This window comes from Rattus norvegicus, chromosome 14, assembly GCF_036323735.1.
Source record: "Rattus norvegicus strain BN/NHsdMcwi chromosome 14, GRCr8, whole genome shotgun sequence".
NCBI classification, from domain to species: Eukaryota; Metazoa; Chordata; class Mammalia; order Rodentia; family Muridae; genus Rattus; species Rattus norvegicus.
In genome coordinates this window covers 9,566,794-9,585,578 of record NC_086032.1, presented here as the reverse complement: position 1 = coordinate 9,585,578, position 18,785 = coordinate 9,566,794, and the positions used below count along the sequence as shown (strand labels likewise).

The window sequence follows — 18,785 nt, the reverse complement described above, 5'->3', positions numbered from 1 at the left end:
CCTAGCAAGCGCAAGGCCCTGGGTTTGGTCCCCAGCTCCGAAAAAAAAAGAAAAAAAAAAGAAAAAAAAAGAGCACATCCGAATTAACCACAAGCCACATGTGGCTAACAGAGATCATACTAGACTGAACTTTCAAATGAGGAGTTGTAAAAGGTATGGCAAAGGAAATGTCCTTTTGGCACTCAGGCGATGGTGGAATGTCTAATGTGTGGAGAATGGGAAAGGAAGCTGAAATTCCGGGCAGTGGGAGGCAGGCTCGGGAGCCCAGAGTCCATGAGAAAGAGGCCTGAGGTAGGTGACAGGAGTGATGAAGTTACCAGGTTGCGGTCACAGGAAGGCCACACTAACAAGTGCATGGGACCCACTGGACGGAGATGGAGAGGAGCACAAAAGTGTGCAGGTCCGATGGGAAGCCATCTTAAGAATCTGGTGAGCCGGGGTTGGGGATTTAGCTCAGTGGTAGAGCGCTTGCCTAGCAAGCGCAAGGCCCTGGGTTTGGTCCCCAGCTCCGAAAAAAAGAAAAAAAAAAAAAAAAAAAGATCTGATGAGCCACCGGTGATACCAGCCTGGTACATTGTTCCTCTGGAGAAGGAACAATGAGGGAGAGATAAAGCCAGAGAAACTGGAATGATCCAGACGACTTGATTCTGAACGAAACATAAAAATCCGTATTTTTTTTAAAGTCTGAATTGGGAATTCTGGTAAAAGCAGTCCTTAAAATACTGAACCCATTTATATTTTTATTTTCTAATTTAATTTTGTTATTTATATATGTTTGTGTGTGTTTGCCTGGGTGGGTTTATCTGTATTCCTGTGTGTTCAGGATACAGATCAGAGGGCACGGGGCTTCTGGGAACTAACTCAGGTTTGCTGAACAGCAGAGGGATCTAAACCTCGGCGACACCTTTACAGCCTCAGTGTCGGCATTTTATTAAAAAAAAAAAAAAGCAAACCTTATTCCACATCAAATTTTTCATGTCTTATTTTAGTCAGAGGTAGTATCGCTGTGTATGTAGCTCAGGCTGGCCATGTAGCTCAGGCTGGCCATGTAGCTCATGTTGGCCATGTAGCTCAGGCTGGCCATCTGCCTCTGCTTTCTGGAATTAGAGGTGCGGCCACCACACCTGGTTATTATTCCCACCTTGAAAAAGTCAAGGGGCTGGGGACTTAGCTCAGTGGTAGAGCGCTTACCTAGGAAGCGCAAGGCCCTGGGTTCGGTCCCCAGCTCCGAAAAAAAGAACCAAAAAAAAAAAAAAAAAAAAAGAAAAAGTCAAAAAGTAGGGTGGTAACATCTCTGTCACAGTTGCATGTGCCTGGCATGGAGTAAGGAACTCATAAATACTAGCTAGAAACATTCTAGTCACTGCTATCGTTTAAAAAAAAAATAGAGACTGGAAAAATATGGGGAAGTTAAATAAAAAAGAAAGGAAGCCCTGTTTTACACTCCAGAGGACACTTTTGGGTAGAGTTTTAAATACATAGGCCTGGAATGAGTGAGACAAGCTCAGGAGGTGAAGGTGCTTGTGGTACGATCCTAGCAACTTGATTTCATTCTTAGATTCCTCATAAAGGCAGGAGGAGAGACTTCACAGAGTTATCCACACACCCTGCGTGGGTCATGTTGCTCCCACTGCCACCACCATGTGTGATGTGCACATGAACACAGTAGTGAAACTGAAGTCTATAGCTGGAGGTCAGCCGAGGGTTGGAAGCTCTGGGGCAGTCATGATTTCACACAGTGAAGTCCACACAGTGGGAACCGTGGGCTCCGGGCTCAGCAGAGCATCCTACTGGACCATGAGCCTGGAAAGAATAACCCAGGAGTGTGGAGCAAGGAGGGGAAATTGGGGGGAGGGGGATGCACAGAAAGCAGAGAGGGCAGGGAAGAGGGGGACAGGAAGTCCACTGTGAAGGCTCTCACTGAGCTTAGCCAAGGCCTGCTCAGTGAGCGATAACAGCTCTGACAAGATCTACGACTAGACACATGCATAGAGTGTTCGTGTATAATTGTTTCCTAGGAAGTCAGTAGGAAATAGGAAGTCAGTAGGAAGGAGTAGAAGGATGGAGGGGCAAAGTCGAATGTGTGTCCGTGTTTATACGGGAAGAATGGGGAGAAAGTATTGGCTGAGAGTGCGGAAGGCAACACTTGAGGAGAGAGCCTAGAGAGACGAGGGGAAGAGGCCGTGATGGCGGGTCTTCCCTGGAGCCTAGGGCAACAAGGGGGAGGGCAGGCACAGCTCACAGAGTGCATCATAAAAGGGGAGGGGGTGCCACCACATCCTGTCTGCCCTGAACATAGAGTAGATGTCCGCTGAGGAATGCGAGTGGTGACGCTCCAGGAGCTGTTGAGCGACGTGAGAGGACGAGCCGAGCAAAAGCACTTCTCTCTGAGAGAGCTGCCCAAGGGGTCAGGGCCATGGATCAGTGAGGAAGGTGCTCGCTGTAGAAACAGGATCTGTTTGGAATCCCCAGTAACCTTGTAAAAAACCCAGGTGTGAAAGTGTGTGCCCGGAGACAGGGGGATGCCTGGAGCCTGCTGGACAGCTCCTCTTGGTGAGTCAGGGAACTCCAGGTTCAGTGAAAGAACTTGTCTCAAAAAAATAGGGTGGAGGGCAATAGAGGAAGATGGTCAGTGTTGATCTCTGACCTCTACACACGCACGCACACACACACATGCACACAGACACAGAGACACAGACACACAGACACAGACACACACATGCATGCACACACATGCACACAGACACACACACACACATGCATACAGACACACACACAGAGACACAAACACACAGACACACACACACATGCATACAGACACACACACACACAGCATCTGTGAAGCTCCCTCGTTTGCTTCTTTAAGCTCCTTCAGTGAACAGGGCTTTTGTAGGTAGCCTGATCACCGGCCGGCTACCTTCTGCCTCCTGTCTTCTCTAGCACAGTTTCCATCCAGGATGGTTCTTATCAACACCAGCCAAACTGATTGAACTAAAACTGGAGACCATGGGTTCTCAGGTTTCAATGCACACAGTTAGGGTTCTACAGCTGCACTGAGGACAGCCTTGCTAAGGAGTGTGGGGACATGATCAGAGGATAAGGGTCCCAGGTAATTGAGGGTCTGTGAGAGATACCTGTGCATACCGGTGATAGGAAATGTCACTAGGAGAAAGCCGAGATCTCGTAGTGTGGAGGGCAACAGGCAGTGGGGCTTTAGAGGGACTAGGACAGGGTGCTCCATGTTAGGTGATAAGAGTTAGGAAATGGCCGTTGGATCCAAGAGCAGAGACTGGGACTTTGGCCCATAGTAGTAAGAGTTGTCAAGGAAGCTCCAAAAGGAGAACACAGGACAGCAGGAGAGACTGACGCTCACGAGAACGAGGAGGCTGAGGCGTACTGGGTAGACCTTGAGGGGAAATTTAATTACAGAGCAGTGGCCAGAGTTAGCCATTTGTGAATCAGAGGGTGTATGTGGAGGAGGCAGATTCCCAGAAGGACAAGCATGAACCTGTCAATGAACAGTGAGAGCCTTCTAAAGAAACTACCAATGAGCACAGCCGGGAGACGTACAGGGTAAGGGCCATCATGGCTGGAAAGCCTGCAGTGCCTTAGCTGGAAATTGTGTGTGGTAGAGAAAACAGGAGGCAGAAGGTAGCCGGCCAGTGATCACGCTACCTACAAAGCCTGTGTTTGCCGAAAAAAGGCTAAAGAAGCAAATGGTCCGGAGGTCAGGGAGCTTCCCAGATGAGGTGCAGCAAACACACCCTGACAGGCTGACTTAGCAGAGGTGCGAAGTCCAAAGGTTTGGAGAATTTTTACCTGGCATTTAGGTGACTTGGAAGATGTCTCGGTCACTGTTCTATTGCTGTGAAGGGACGACATGACAATGGCAACTCTTTTTTTTTTTTCTTCTTTTTTTTTTTTTTTTGGAGCTGGGGGCCCAGGGCCTTGGGCTTGCGAGGCAAGCGCTCTACCACTGAGCTAAATCCCCAACCCAACAATGGCAACTCTTAAAAGAAAGCATTTAACTGGAGCTTGCTTACGGTTTCAGAGGTTTAGTCCATTGTCATCATGGTGGGGAACATGGCAGCACACAGGCAGAGATGGTCTGGAGAAGTAGCTAAAGGTTTTACATCCAAATCTATTGGCAGGAGGAAGAGAAAGACACTGGGCCTGGCTTGGTTTTGAAACCTCAAGGCCCACCCCCAGTAACACACTTCCTCCAAGGCCACACCCACTCCAACAAGGCCACACCTCCTAATCCTTTCAAATAGTGCCGCTCCCTAGTGACCAAGCATTCAAATCTATGAACCTATTGGAGCCATTCTCTTTCAAACCACATTTCACACTGCCTGCCCCCACAGACCTACAGCAATATCATAATGCAAAATGCATTTACTCCAACTTCAAAAATCTCCTTAGTCTTTTAGTTTCAACACTTTTTAAAAGTCAAAAAATGTACTGAGATTCAATGCAATCTCTTAATGTAACCCCCTATAAAATCAAAATCAAAAAGCATCACATACTTCCAACATACCATTGCACAGAGTATGTGCTGCCATTCCAAAAGGGAGGGGAAAGGGACCTGGTGAGGAAATAGCGGACTGAAGCAAGACCTGAAACCAGTCTCTGCATCTCCATGTCTGATGTCAAAATGCTCTTCAGATCTCCAACTCCTTTTGTCGACTGCAACACACTTTTCTCCCGTGGGATGGTTCCATACCTGGTCTCCAGCTCTTCCTGGCAGTCCCATGGCTTTGGCATTTCCAACATCTTGGGGTCTCCAAGGCAATCCAGATTTCACCTTCACAGCTTAGCTCAATGGCCTCTCTGGGCCCCTGACACACACCTGACCTTTCTAGCTTTTCTTAGGCAGGGAGGGAAATTGTACACTCCCTTTTTTACATTGTATCCTTGACTCTAAAGCCAGGAACACATGGCCAAAGCTGCTACGTTCTGCAGGTTGCTTGGCTAGAACTTGGCCCCTCATTCAGATACATTGTCATCAGTTTTCTGTTGTTGGTATTTCCCTCAATGCTTAGCTTTTGCTCAATTCCTTTTCACAGGTTGGAAGCTTAGCCGGGTGGAGTCTTGCCCTGTGGTCACCAATCCCCTTATTTCTTTTAGCATCAGGCTTTTCTTTTCTTTCTTTTTTTTCTTTTTTCTTTCTTTTTTTTCCGGAGCTGGGGACGGAACCCAGGGCCTTGGGCTTCCTAGGCAAGCGCTCTACCACTGAGCTAAATCCCCAACCCCCAGGCTTTTCTTTACACTTCCTGGTGTTTCTTTTCTCCTCACACCATACACATTATCTTTCCTTGATCAGCTTGCTCCTTTTCCTTATAAATCTACATGAGTGCCCACTAATAACTTTGCACCTTGACTTGAAATCTTTTCTGCCGATGCCATTAATACAAAAATTCTTCAATTTAGCCTCAGGCCAATCTTTTGGAGCAGGGCAGAAAGCAGCCACATTCTTTACCAAAATCAAGAAACCAAGAATGGTTTCTAGGACAGTGACTATTCTTCTCTGAATATCTACAATATCAGAATGTCATAATCTACATTGCTCTCAGGCCCACCATCTCCCATGCTCCTACTGGCCCATTAAACCCCTGCTTAACGTGATCAACTGCTTTCCTAATCCAAAGTCCACATTCCATCAACAAGCAATGTGGTCAGACCTGTCACGGCAATACCCGGCTCGCTGGTGCCAACTTCTGCTTTAGTCCATGTTTATTGCTATGAAGAGACACCATGACAATGACAATTCTTATAAAAGAAAGCATTGAGGGTTGGGGATTTAGCTCAGTGGTAGAGCGCTTGCCTAGAAAGCTCAAGGTCCTGGGTTCGATCCCCAGCTCCGAAAAAAAGAAAAAGAAAGAAAGAAAGAAAGCATTGAATTGGGGCTGGCTTGACAGTTTCAGAGGTTTAGTTCCTTATCATCACAGTGGGGAACATGGCGACAGGGTGCTAGAGAAGTAGCTACGAGTTCTTTCTACATCTGGATCCTGAGGCAGCAGGAAGAGAAAGACACAGACACTGGGCCTGGGTTGAGGTTTTGAAACCTCAGAGCCATCCCAGTGACACATTTCCTTCAACAAAGCCACACCTATTTCGACAAGGCTATAACTCCTATTGGTATCATTCCTTATAGCCAAGCATACCTTAGGGTGGCCTCAAACTTGCAGTCTTCCCCAGCTCGGAGTGCTGGGATGACATGTATCATCATAAATGGAACTGGAAATATAGTAACGAGGTAGCCCAGGCCTAGAAAAGCAAATGATGCGCGTTCTCTGATGTGTGCAGACACTAGCTTCTAACTCTGGTACAACTGCACTCATGTGTGAGAGTGTGGGTAGAGTCCTACAACAGAATGGGCAGTAGCAGCTGTAGGGGAGAGGCGAAGGAAAGAGAGTACGCATGCTCTGAAGGTGGAAGGGCCGCGTGGGGAAGGAGGCAGAGGGGGCAAGGGCCAGACCAACCAAGACCAAGGTTGTGAGTGTTGTGCCCAGTTCGAGGAAACCCCAGGAGACGGCCAGGAATTGTGAATCCGATGCTAGAACAAAGAGTCTTTATTATATGAGTCTGACCCAAATAGCAAGCCTTTCCCTGCTCTGCAGGCTGGGAATGCGATGCTCATCCAGGGACTTGAGATATACATAGGCGCATGCGTAAACTGGCATTCTGGAGTTTTGGCGTTACATGATTGGAGGAGGGGGGCGTCCTTCAAACCTAATAAGGTTTGTTCGTTTGGACAGCGGGGCAGAAGTGTGCAGCTGGAAAGGGACCTTCCTGACCTGGGAAGTAGTAACTGCATTATATCAGAAGCTGGTGTAGTTCACAACTGGTCACAGCTGTCTGGGAACACTTAATTGACTCTTTCCCATAGTCCAAGAGTGGACTTTTATCACTCCTGCTTCCTTCAAGGGCATGAGCCATTTGCACCGGAGAAATGCAGGCTGTTAATCAGGGGAGGGAATGCACTGTCCAAGTCCAGCATCTGCCCAGGGAGGTCTGGTGTGGGGGGTGGAGAGGGCTGCTGTCACAAAAGAGGGACAACAACAGGGTAGATTCCCTTTTGTCTGCCTTCTCCAAAGGCCGAAGCATCTATGCTGGGGCACAAGATGGGGAGAGAGTGCTAACTGCCCTGGTTCCAGGCAGGGATAGGAAAATGCAGGACTTGATGTGCTGAGATAGGGGCTGATTCCCATGTCTCTTCACGTGAAAACACCATACACCCACGGCTTTGTGAGCCGATTTCAACAGTTAAATAAACAAATTTCTGAAGCAGAAAGGAAAGAGGGTTGGGGACGTAGTGGGACAGTAAAGTGTGTATCTAGATGGCCAAGACCAAGTCTAACCCCAGTAGAGAGAGGGCAGGAAAGAGAGAGGGCAGAGGGAGGTTGGGGAGAGGAAGCAAGGAAGGGAAAGAGGAACGGGAGGAGAAGGAAACAGTTCAAGGCTGACCTTGAACCCCTTGGCCTGGGCAACCTCCTACCTAGATGGACATGCTCCACTGTGCCAGCTAATTTTGAGTTCAAATTAATTAATAACGTTACGATATATATTTGAGATGCTTCTAAATAGAAGCCAAGCACTTCAGTCTACAGGCAGCACGTGTAGCTTTAGGCTCCAGGAGCTCAAAGCACAGTAGGGCAGGCTATCAATCATAAAGGGAAGTGTATCTGATGTGTTTATAAAAAGATAAAGAGAGGATATGTCCCGGGTCCCTGGTTCGAAATGGGTTTTGGCACCAATGTTGTATTTATAAAAGGATAAAAAGGGGAATTATGTTCTATGGGGGTCCGGGGAAAGGGGGTGCCTCAGCAGGCCCATGCTGAGACATCCCTTCTCCCTGAGGGACCAGCCACAGACGGGTATAGTATAGAATAGAGTTTATTCAGGGCATGGGGAGTTAAGAGGGTAGTAGGGCAGGGAGAGAGGGGGAGGGAGGGAGGGAGAGAGAAAGAGAGAGAGAGAGAGAGAGAGAGAGAGAGAGAAGAGGAGAAGGAAGAGGAGGAGGAGGAGGAAGAGGAGGAAGAGGAGGAAGAGGAGGAAGAGGAGGAAGAGGAGGAGGAGGAAGACAAGGAGGAGGAGGAAGAGGAGGAGGAAGAGGAGGAGGAGGAAGACAAGGAGGAGGAGGAAGAGGAGGAGGAGGAAGAGGAGGAGGAGGAAGACAAGGAGGAGGAGGAAGAGGAGGAGGAGGAAGACAAGGAGGAGGAGGAAGAGGAGGAAGAGGAAGAGGAGGAGGAGGAAGAGGAGGAGGAGGAGGAGGAGGAGGAGAAGGAAGAAAAAGGAGGAGGAGGAGGAGGAGGAAGAAGAAGGAGGAGGAGGAGGAAGAGGAGGAGGAAGAAGAAGGAGGAGGAGGAGGAAGAAGAAGGAGGAGGAGGAGGAGGAGGAGGAGGAGGAGGAGGAGGAGGAGGAGAAGGAAGAGGAGGAGGGTAGAGGCCAGCCATGAGCTTGTGGAGAGAAGTGGGGAGGGGAATGAGAAGAGAAGGGACAAAAGGGGAAGAGAGAGCAAGAGGAAGCAGGAGCAAGAGCGAGAGAGTGAGGAGGGGGCAAGCAGTTCCTTTTATAGTGTCGGGCATGCCTGACTGTTGCCAGGTAACTGTGGGGTGGAGCATACCTGGCTGTTGCTAGGTAACTGTGAGGGTGCAGCTTAGACGGAATGCTAACCGTTATCCACAGACTTTATTTTATTTATTTATTTTTTTTGGTTCTTTTTTTTTCGGAGCTGGGGACCGAACCCAGGGCCTTGCGCTTCCTAGGCAAGCGCTCTACCACTGAGCTAAATCCCCAACCCCAATCCACAGACTTTAAATGGTACAGAGAAGCATCCCTTAAGAGACCTGCCTTTAAGACCCATGTAAGTAAGTGTTCCCCTTGGTCAGCACATGGCTAAAATGGTTTACAACCCCAGCAAAACTCCTCCTGTTATTCCACCTGCTGCCACAACCCAGCACTCGGAATAAATTATTCTGGCGACTGAAGACAGTAAGGACAGAATCGTGCTGTAAACTTTCCCTGCCCTCTGGTTCCCGACTCACTAACATCCGCCTCTTCTTCCTGAGGGGATGCTCTAGGCTCCGGGGCAGAGAGCCCCTGACTCTGAGCTCCTCTGTTCTCAGCACCAGCTGCTGCCAGTTCGGTTTAAACTTCCTGCTGTGTCAATTACCACAGGCTCTTAGAAGGCTAAGGCCAGGCTGTTGTCCAGCAGGAGGCAGGAATTTGTAAACAGTTCAGGAATGTCAAGGGTGATCCAGATTGGCAGCACCAAAGGGAAGAAGGTAAACAGTATGGTGCCTTTGGCTGGCCCAAGGTAGCCCACTCCTACCGAGAAACGAAGCACAGGGGAAATCTAAGCACATGGAGGCGAGGAGGGTGTGCTCACCGCTTACAGACATACTGTCTGCAGTCCTCGGATCCCAAGCCTACTCCTCTGGGCTGCCCACTCGTTTCCAGTCAAGGTACACAAAACATTTCTTTTGCTCCAGACTGGAAATCAAATACACATTACAAGGGGGAAGTTCCCCGAGAGCCGTTCCTGACATCTTTCTCCAAAGCCTGCTGCTCATCCTAGTTTAGCCTCCTTCCCCTCAGAAGGCTTTGTCATATGCAAAGCCACCATAGCAAAGACAAACGGATCATAGGTTCCAGCGACCTCGTCCTGCTCCTTCCCCCGTACAGCCAGGGAAACTGAGGAAGAGCAAAGGCACACGCTCCGTCAGTGGCAAAGCACTGAAACCTTTGACTGATTGGAGTTCTGCTGAACTCCTGAGGACACTTCCAGTAGCTGGGACCAAGAGGTTACACTTCTCTCCTGTCTAGAACCCTGGCTCCTAACTCCCCCTGTTGTGCTCTGCAGGTGAAACCCTCCAGCACACACATTTCTGAATCTAAACGACTAATGAGGCTCTCAACAGAGGGGTGTGAAGAAGCTGCTTCCAAACTCTGATGGGTAACAGCCCTATCCGCTAAGCATCTTGTTGGACACGGTGGGGGAGGTCCACTTCACACACCCAAGGAACAAAAAGAAGGGTAGAGACGGGAGCTGGCAGGGTGGCTCAGTGGTTAAGAGCTCTGAGGATCAGGGTTCAGCCCCAGCACCCACATGGCAACTCACAACTGCTTCTAACTCCAGTTCTAGGGGATCCGTTGACTTCTGGGCTTCTGCGGGCACCAGGAAAGCATGTGGTGCCCACACATGCATGCAAACAAAACACTTATATGCATAAAATTTAAAAAAAAAGTTTAAGTAAATCAACCTTAAAAGGCAGAGGCAGAGTTGAGATCTAACATAAAAGGCCCTTGTCTAGAAGCCAGCACAAAGCCCCATAGACCACGTTCTCTCAGAACCTTTCCTCTGCTTACAACTGTATATAAAAAAAATAAAAGCACAAGACAAGAAAACACACGTCTGGGATCACAAAACAGCAACTGTAACATGACGGACAGATGTGCTGAGGGAGCCGTATCTCCCCAAAGTGCATGGCAGCTGTGGTATGCCTGAGGATTTAAAGTGGGTCCCTTCTATGTAGTGCATACACACTGGCTTTCCTCACCCTCCTCCTGCCTCAGCTCTCTGCGGGCTGGGTTCTGATCATCACGGGATCCTCAGGCGAGGCGAGCCTGGACCTGGAGCTCCTGAGTTGTGGAGGCGTACATCAGAATAGAACCATTCACGGAATCAGGTTGACTCGTTTTCTTTTTGAAAGGAGACCAGCAAAGGTTTATCTTGAGATAACAAACTGCTCTTCCTATAATCTGTTTCCTTTATACTTCAGAGGATAAACTGTTGGGTGTTCAGCTCCGTTTATCTCCATTTGTTGATAGGAGCCATCTCCAAGACTCCACAGTGAGGGGGAAAGCCAGTGTTGTACTGGAGAGAGCCTAGCAGTGGGAGCCTGGGCTTTGAACGCATGCCCTTGGAACTTGTTGGCACCGGGTCACAGCCACGCTGTGGCCTGTCATGAATCTTACTTTCTTCCTTTGATAACCCCCACCTACCCCGACTATGGTCTCTCATGCTAGGGAGAAGAAACCCTAACTGTAGGCCCTGAATGAAAACAGTTCCTTACCTTCAGCTAGTCTTGAACTTGGCTGCAGTCCAGAGACTGCCCAGAAGGCCAGAGCGTCTCCACCCAAGTCAGAGGAGGCTCTTCGAATGCTGCAGTCTCCATCTCTGGACATGAAGCTCACACCCGGATGCTAGCTGGCATGGCGCTCTCCCTTCTTCCGGTCACAAAACTACTCGCAGCTACAAAGTTGAACTTAATTTTTAAAGTGTCTGTGTGTGGGAGAAGGGGGTCTCAACAAAGAAAACAGAGGTTCTTGGGACCTGCCTCCCTGAAACAGTCCATCTGCCTACCCAGTAATAAAGGGGACTGCAAGTCACCCTGTTGTACCTAAATGCAGATAAGAAGAGTTGAACCTCTTCCAGGACCTCTTGAATGAGACTCATGGCGGCTCAGGACTACAGGTGACCGACTTCAAAACGGGGGAGCAAATGCTAACTATGACGTAAGACAAGTCAATCTTGAGTCAAAGCAGAACACTGAAGATACCCGTGCACGGAGAATGCAGGAATGGGTGCTGAAGGTGCGATTCTTAACAGTAGCAAATTACAGTTACGAAGTAGCAGCAACAGTTTTACGGCTGGGGGTCACGACTGAGGACCTATATTAAGGCTGCAGCGTTACAAGACGGAGAAGGACTGCACCACAGCAATAGGAGTAGGAGCCAGGGCCTGACACACGCCAAGAAGCGCTCCCCCAGACGACGGCCCCAGCCCAGCAGCCTGTTTTAAAGACTACAGGGCTGGTGAGACGGCTCAGAGGCAAAAGTGTTTGCTGCTAAACCTGCCTGGGAGCCGCGTGGAGGAAGGAGAGGCCGACCCTGCAGGTTGTCCCCTGGCTTCCACATGCAGGGGCAAGTCCACACCGACTCACGCAGAAACAAAGAAAATGCAGTGAAAACGTAAACCAATAAAGACTGAGGTATAAGATGGGATTACAACTTTAATCTGATCAACGTGAAGAAGGTAGGGAAGACATTAAAGAAATCTATTTTAGGTCTGTTTTATACACAGCCAGATGCAATTTTCCTAAAAAGTACACCAAAGTTTTAAAAACCACATTTTGTCAGAATCCCTCAGGAAACCACACTATGTGTAATCCAGGAAAGACACTATTTGCAGAATGGGAAAATCATAATGGGCGAGGGGATTAAAACAAAGGAAAGCACGGGCGGGGTGGGAGGGGGGGTTCAAGCAGTTCTAGGGGAGTTTGCCTGCAGAAATGTCAAAGCTCCTGGGTGGCGGGTGGCCATGGAAACATGCTAATGAGGGGCTGGTCCCAGTCTTAGCATGGCTTTCTTTGGAGAAGTGGCGGAGTCGGAGGTCATGGCAGCTGTCTCAGACGCCCAGCTTACTGGCCTGGCTGAGCACAACCTTGAGGACTGGCATGAAGGCTGAGGTCTCACTGAAGTTGCTGGTGCTGACGATGTGAGTGTGGACGGTCAACCCTTCAGAGTAGTTCCTCGTCTCAATGCTCCTCGCAATGCTGTGGAGACCGCTGATGATTGTTGGAGAAAGCTGAAAGAAAGGCAGGGGCAGGAGAGGGAGTTACAGTAGGGGTATCCCACAGTGCTCTGCAAGCATTAACCCAGAGATTTACGCAGAGCCTGAGACACTCTTTACAAATGCGTAACTAGTTAGCATTTTGGAATGTTTTAAACTAAACAAAGATTTTGGACCAAGTGAAACTTACACTTTAGTGTAGAAGCCTGGGGAGACGCCTTGTGTCACAAGTCCCTTATGAATTACCATACTGCACTGCAGAGCAGGTCTTTCCTTACTGATTTCCTCCTGCAAGCGGAACTGATAAACCTCTTTCCAATGGAGTGTCCCTTCTCCAGTTACTTTAGCCAGAGCCTTTAACATTTTCCTTGAGTCCGGGAAGCTTGTAGATCATGATAATGTTAAAAAAGCTGGGACCCCAGCTACTTGAAGCTTTTTCTACAGCAGATCCTGAACCTTCTGTCCTCTTCTGAGTTCAAGGCAATAGGCTCGGCAAACAGTGCAATTTACCAGCTCTTACCTAGTCTTCCTATCCGTTCTTCTGTGAGGATGGGGATGGAGTCTAGGGTGTCAATGTGCTAGACAAGAGCGCTAACCTGAGCCAATTCTGGACCCGAAATCGCTTTCTGTAAGTCTACCTTCTCTTCTGGCAAAAAAATTTGTTTTCCTTTTTTTCTTTGCAACTAGCCATTGCTGTGTTGCCCTGGCTGGATTCACTCCTGGATCTCAGCAAGAGCTGGGATCTCTGGCCCATGCTGCTACCCCTGACCATGTCCTCTCCCTCCCTGACATCTGGAATGCTGGGCCAGCCTTGAGCTATGTGGCTGACTCCCCTGCAGCTTGCACACTGGCTCACCTGGCACGGCAGCACTCAGAACAACCCATACTTTAGTACAAGACTCTCTTTTGGATCAGTCATAGACCACACCCTTCCTATGAGATCGCTTTCTTTGCATTGGGTCTCATGAGAAAAATGTTACTCTTATCAGATGAGCCTGAGTGTGGAGAACAGGATTATCTCAACTCTCAAAGGACAGCAGGTCAGTTCAAGAGGACCACAGTGATTCCTTGCTGTGACTTCTCTTCCCCGTCACAGACATTACCCTGACCATCTGGCAGCAACATTGGTTCTGCCTTTCTATATCAGCTGTTGTAGGCGAAAAGGATCAAGAGTCTTAGACTCCAGAGAGATGATAGATTCTTCTCTAGGAAACAGGGCGCCTGCCTTGTCCGGTTTCTGATACATGGCCATGTGAAAGGAGTACCAGGCCAATTACCCTGGGCCCGACAGAGTCCAGTTTGTACTTTTTTTTTTTTAAATTTTTTTTTAAGATTTATTTATTTGTAAGTACATTGTAGCTGTCTTCAGACCAGAAGAGGGCATCAGATCTCACTACAGATGGTTGTGAGCCACCATGTGGTTGCTGGGATTTGAACTCAGGACCTCTGGAAGAGCAGTCAGTGCTCTTAACCACTGAGCCATCTCTCCAGCCCCAGTTTGTACTTCTGATCTTTGCTACAGAAAGGGCTGATTTCCCTCATATGTTCTCCCTCCCACCCCACGCAATTTGGGAAAGACCATTCTGTGCCTCTCATGACAACTTTGTCACCCCACAGAGTGACAGTGTCGGTGAGTCACTTTATTAGCAACAAAGGATAATGGACGGTCATAGTCCACCTCCCCCCAAACTTACTGTCTGGTCCCTAAGTTTGTCGTACAGACACTCCAGGCGTTTGCTGGCGTCGTCCAGCTTCCTCTTGGTTTGCTGCGGGAGAGCAAAGAACAGGTGTCACACTCGAACCCTACACTTGGGATGCTGAAGGTCTTTGTTAACCAACACAGTGGAGGCAGCTATGACTCAGTAACGAAGGAGCACCACAAAGGGCTTAAAAATTTTTTTATTTTACTGTTGTAAGTATACACCTGTTTTGCCTGCGTGTCTGTGCACCACATGTGTGCAGTGCCTCCAGAGGTCAGAAGAGGGCGTCTGACCCCTGGGAACAGAGCTACAGACAGCTGTGAGCTGTCATGTAGGTGCTGGGAATGAAGCAATAGTAATGGTGCTGACTGCCCTCCAGCCCGGTTATATCTGTAGTTACACAGAATACGTACGGGGTCTGTAGCTGAGGAGAGGCAGCGCTGGATAAGGTCCTCAAACGTAGTCTTTAGAATGAGGTGCTCGTCTGGAATAGGCTTCTTGGTAATTTTTTCTGTTGGCAGAGCCTGCACATGCTAAAAGAAATAACGTGATATGGACAATGAGAAATGACCAGAAAGTGTCTTCTATACAAAGTTCTGATTCTATGTGAAGAGAGAGCCAACCGCCCTAGAGGCAGATCTGTTAAAAATAAAATGAAGGTTTGACATGTGAACTCAGGGCTCTGTGAAGAAATGGGTAAGATGCCAGTAGGAAGCACTAAGGGCTGGGTCCTAGCTAAGTGCAGAATGCTTGTCCAATGAGCGAGAGGCCCAGGGGTCAATTCCTGCATTAGAGACACACACACAAACACACACACACACACACACACACACACACACACCCTGAAGTACCCACGAGTTACACCCAGTCCCTCATTTGGGTTTAGTCTGGTATTTCTGCTATGCTTTCCCTCCCCCCTTTACAGTTTGTTTTGTTTTTGAGATGGTTTTGCTGTGATACCCAGGCTAGCTTGAACTCAAGGGGATTCTCCTCCCTTAATCTCCAAAGTGCTACGATTGTGGGCCACACCTGACCACTCTTACTTAAAGGCCTCTGCTTACAGAAAACCTGTGAGATAAAGCCAAAGGGAAGACCAAGCGGACCGTGGCCCTGCTCAGTGTAGAGCGACGGATGGGCAAGCAAGGGCTCTACATCTCTGAGCTTTTACTCATCAGTTAATTCTTTACTCACTCAAAGGATGCTAGGCATGATGCACGGGAACCAGCTGTGCACTGGCGAGCCAACGTAGACATGAGTTCGGCCTGAGAAGGCTCACAGGGAAAGCAAAGGCTTACAACTGGCAGGAATGTGACAGTGCTCCTACAGGAAGTTGACGATAGCCACACACACCCACACACACAGAGGTAGCACATGTGCAGCTGGTCTTCACGGGAGTCCCAAACAACCGGAGCGGCTCCCTAAAGCTGTTAGCTGTCTGTGGAATCTGTTCCCTCAGAGGAGAAGGAAGGGAGAGGAGGAGGGACTGTGAGAGAGAGGATGGGGGTGGGGGACAGCAATCGGGATGTCAAGTGAATACATTAAATAATCTTTTTAAAAAGTTGATGCTTGAGGGGAAGTCTAAGACACTACAACTCAAATAAGATGAACTTGGCTAACTGCTTAGAAAGGAAAAAAGAACATTCTAGACAAAAGGAATAGCACATAGACAGAAGGGCCACAGACCACACAGGGGACACAAGGGAGGCCAGTGAGATTGGAGTGGAGAGTGAGAACTGTGAGCACAGGAGTTCTGGAGAGCGGTAACTATCTGGTCCTTATTCATTAACAACGGGAAGCCATAATGTTCTGGCCAAGTAAGAGCAAACAGGTGACACACTTGTAGTCCTGGGAGCGTCTTGAGGCAGGATGCTCCCTCACCCACAGTCTGCATGGCTAAGACAGGCAGCAGAACCCGGTTCCCCAGCAGGCTGTTATGTCCCCTCACAGTGAGTACTGAGCCCAGCTCTACGTTTTATGTGCCGGTCAAAACAGCCTTGTCCTCGCGAGTGGACTTGGAAACGTGCTACGAGTTTTCAACTTCTGGGACTCTGTCAGCTACCTTTCTCTGTGAAAAGCACATACAAACATGTCTCTCTAGCTAGACGTAAGGCTAACTTAGTAGGGGTTTTGGTTGTCTGTCTCTTTGCGAGTTTTAAGAAGGGGTATCTCTGGGGTTGGGGATTTAGCTCAGTGGTAGAGCGCTTGCCTAGCAAGTGCAAGGCCCTGGGTTCGGTCCCCAGCTCCAAACAAAAGAAAAAGGAAAAAAAAAAAAAAAAAGAAAGGGTATCTCTGTGTAGCTCTGGCTGTTCTGGAAGTCATTCTGTACACCTGGGTGGCCTTGAACCCAGAGATCTGCCTGAAAATTGTGTGTGTCACCACACCCAGCTTAGCTTAGGAGGTATTAAGCGTACACATTAAATGACATAACTCAAAACATTTTTACTTAGCATTTTAAAAAGAAAAAGCTATAAAAACAGCTTTTGCTTAGCGGCCTGGATATCGCGGTAACTCAGCCATTGACTTGTGAACTGACTAGATTAAGAAAACAGTGTAGTTACTGACACACTCCTAAAATATGTAACTCTTATCGAGAAAAGCTTACATTTGGCCGTGCCATTAAACATTAATATAGATGCTATCAGTCTCTTAAAATGGAGTTGCCATTTTGAAGCCACCGTTGAAGAACTGCAAGGTCACGCTGGCCAAGCATCCCCCACACCCTGCACATCTGCCGATACCTGGATGGTGTTCCCAATGGGAGCGCCGGGGGCCCCTTCAGTGTTGGGCTTCGAGAAAGACGGTGGCATGCCTGTTTGAGCAAGAGGCTGCTGGATCCCGTGGAAGGGCTGGCCGCCGGCTAGGTGCGGCTGCGGGAAGGAGGCGTGGCTTGACCGTGGCCCTGAAGCTGAAGGCTGTTGCTGCAGCCCCTGTGGCTGGGGATCTCCCCCGGGGTTCATGATTGGTGACGTAATGGGGACAGGAGGCATGAAGTTCTCAGGCAGCTTTTAAAAGATGAAAAAACAAGTTAAAGCAGCAAAGGGAGCAAAGGAAAAGGAAGCCTTTCCTAAGCTAACGGAAGGAAAGGCTGAGAGGACCCGGCTACATTTCTTAGCAGAATACTTTCTCATATGAAATTCTATGCAGAATCCCAGAGTAAAACATCGAAGTAGACCTACTGTGCTGTCATGGGTGGGGACCACACTGAGGTCATCTCCCTGTCCTCTCAGACTTCCAACAACATGCATTTTCATCTGCATGTGTGCTCACACACCACATGACAACAAAGCCCGGTTTCAGAGCTCACTAAGCAGCTGTCACTTGGCACTAGAAGCAGTAGATGAAGTTTCAGACTGTTACTTGCTTTTTGTCGGGGTTCCCTTCCTTACTGAATGTCTCCCTGTGTTCTGTTCTAGCTCTATTCTTGGAGAAAGAAATCACTACCAAGAGTTTACAATATATATAGCTTCATTTGTATTCAACAGTTTGTGAAAAATATTACCGAAATACAAACAATAAGTACAGGGCATTTCCTCACTTAATGATGTCTATGACAGGAACAGTAAAATGGCTCAGTGGACAATTGCCAGCAAGTCAAAGACCTGAGTTCAATCCCTGGACTCACAAGATGGAAGGAAAAACAAACTCTCTACAAGATGTCTCTCGACCTACATATACTGCGACACACACACGCACGCGTACACACACACACACACACACACAGGAAAAAAATGTCAAAAACATTTAAAAAAAGATTAATGCAAGGGGCTTGAGAGATGGCTCAGTGGTTAGGAATACTGACTGCTCTTCTAAAGATGATCTGGGTTCATTTTCCAGCAACTACATGACAGCTCACAACTGCCTCTAACTCTAGTCCCAGAGGATCTGACAACCTCACACAGACACGCAAGCAGGCAAAACACCAACACACATGTAATAAAATAAATCATTAAAAAATATTGTAAAGTAAAATCTAAATGTAGTTATTCATTCCTGCTGAATACAAAATATAATCACGATTACTGCTAGAACACCGAAGAAACCTCTAAAACTCCCTACTGTTTAAAAGGCCTATAGGGGCTGACAATTTTAAAGGGGCTTTAATTTACACCACTGTCAATAGAACAAGGCTGTCCTAGGGTGGGGACAGATAGGACAGGTCATTTGACACAGGCTTTCACTACAGAGCCAGCCGAGCCTGGCTTCGGACTGTGGCTGGGACCCAGGGAACACAGCAAAGCAAAAAAGCGGAGGAAGGCAGATCTCTGTGAGTTCCAACACAGCCAGAAGTACACACAGAAAACCCGTCTCAGGTTTCGGGGACAGGGGAGGGGAGATTGGGTGGGGGAGGACCACAGAGTAGAAAACTGCAGGACAAACAGCAGGACACATGAATAAGGTTGCCTGGTGGTTGCAGGTTTGCTGGTACTGCTTGAGTCCAAAGGCAGGGCCTGGCTAGTAAGAAGTATAGCTTCTGTCCTCTATTTTGACTGATAGGTTAATTTATTAAT

General features: G+C 48.3%; 1 protein-coding gene and 1 non-coding gene across 37 annotated transcripts in view; one reads left to right on the top strand and one right to left on the bottom strand.

Annotated features, from left to right (window-relative positions):
• Positions 1–5,791: 5,791 nt before the first annotated feature.
• On the top strand, positions 5,792–5,866 carry Trnas-aga37 (transfer RNA serine (anticodon AGA) 37). The gene has a single exon. It is a non-coding gene; the product is annotated as a tRNA-Ser (tRNA).
• A 6,133-nt stretch (positions 5,867–11,999) lies between these two features.
• The window catches only part of Sec31a (SEC31 homolog A, COPII coat complex component), a 54,925-nt gene continuing 48,139 nt past the window's right edge, over positions 12,000–18,785 (bottom strand). For 34 of the 36 annotated variants that reach the window (XM_063273705.1, XM_063273710.1, XM_006250677.4 and 31 more), the window contains 4 exons: positions 17,016–17,279; positions 14,691–14,810; positions 14,272–14,343; positions 12,000–12,592 (listed from right to left, as the gene is read on the bottom strand). In XM_063273705.1, coding sequence (XP_063129775.1) covers positions 12,413–12,592; positions 14,272–14,343; positions 14,691–14,810; positions 17,016–17,279 — 636 coding nt within the window. In that variant the 3' untranslated portion in view covers positions 12,000–12,412. Of the gene's footprint in view, positions 14,344–14,690; positions 14,811–17,015; positions 17,280–18,785 lie in introns of all 36 variants that reach the window. The other 2 variants (NM_033021.2, XM_063273700.1) reach the window with 2 other exon arrangements.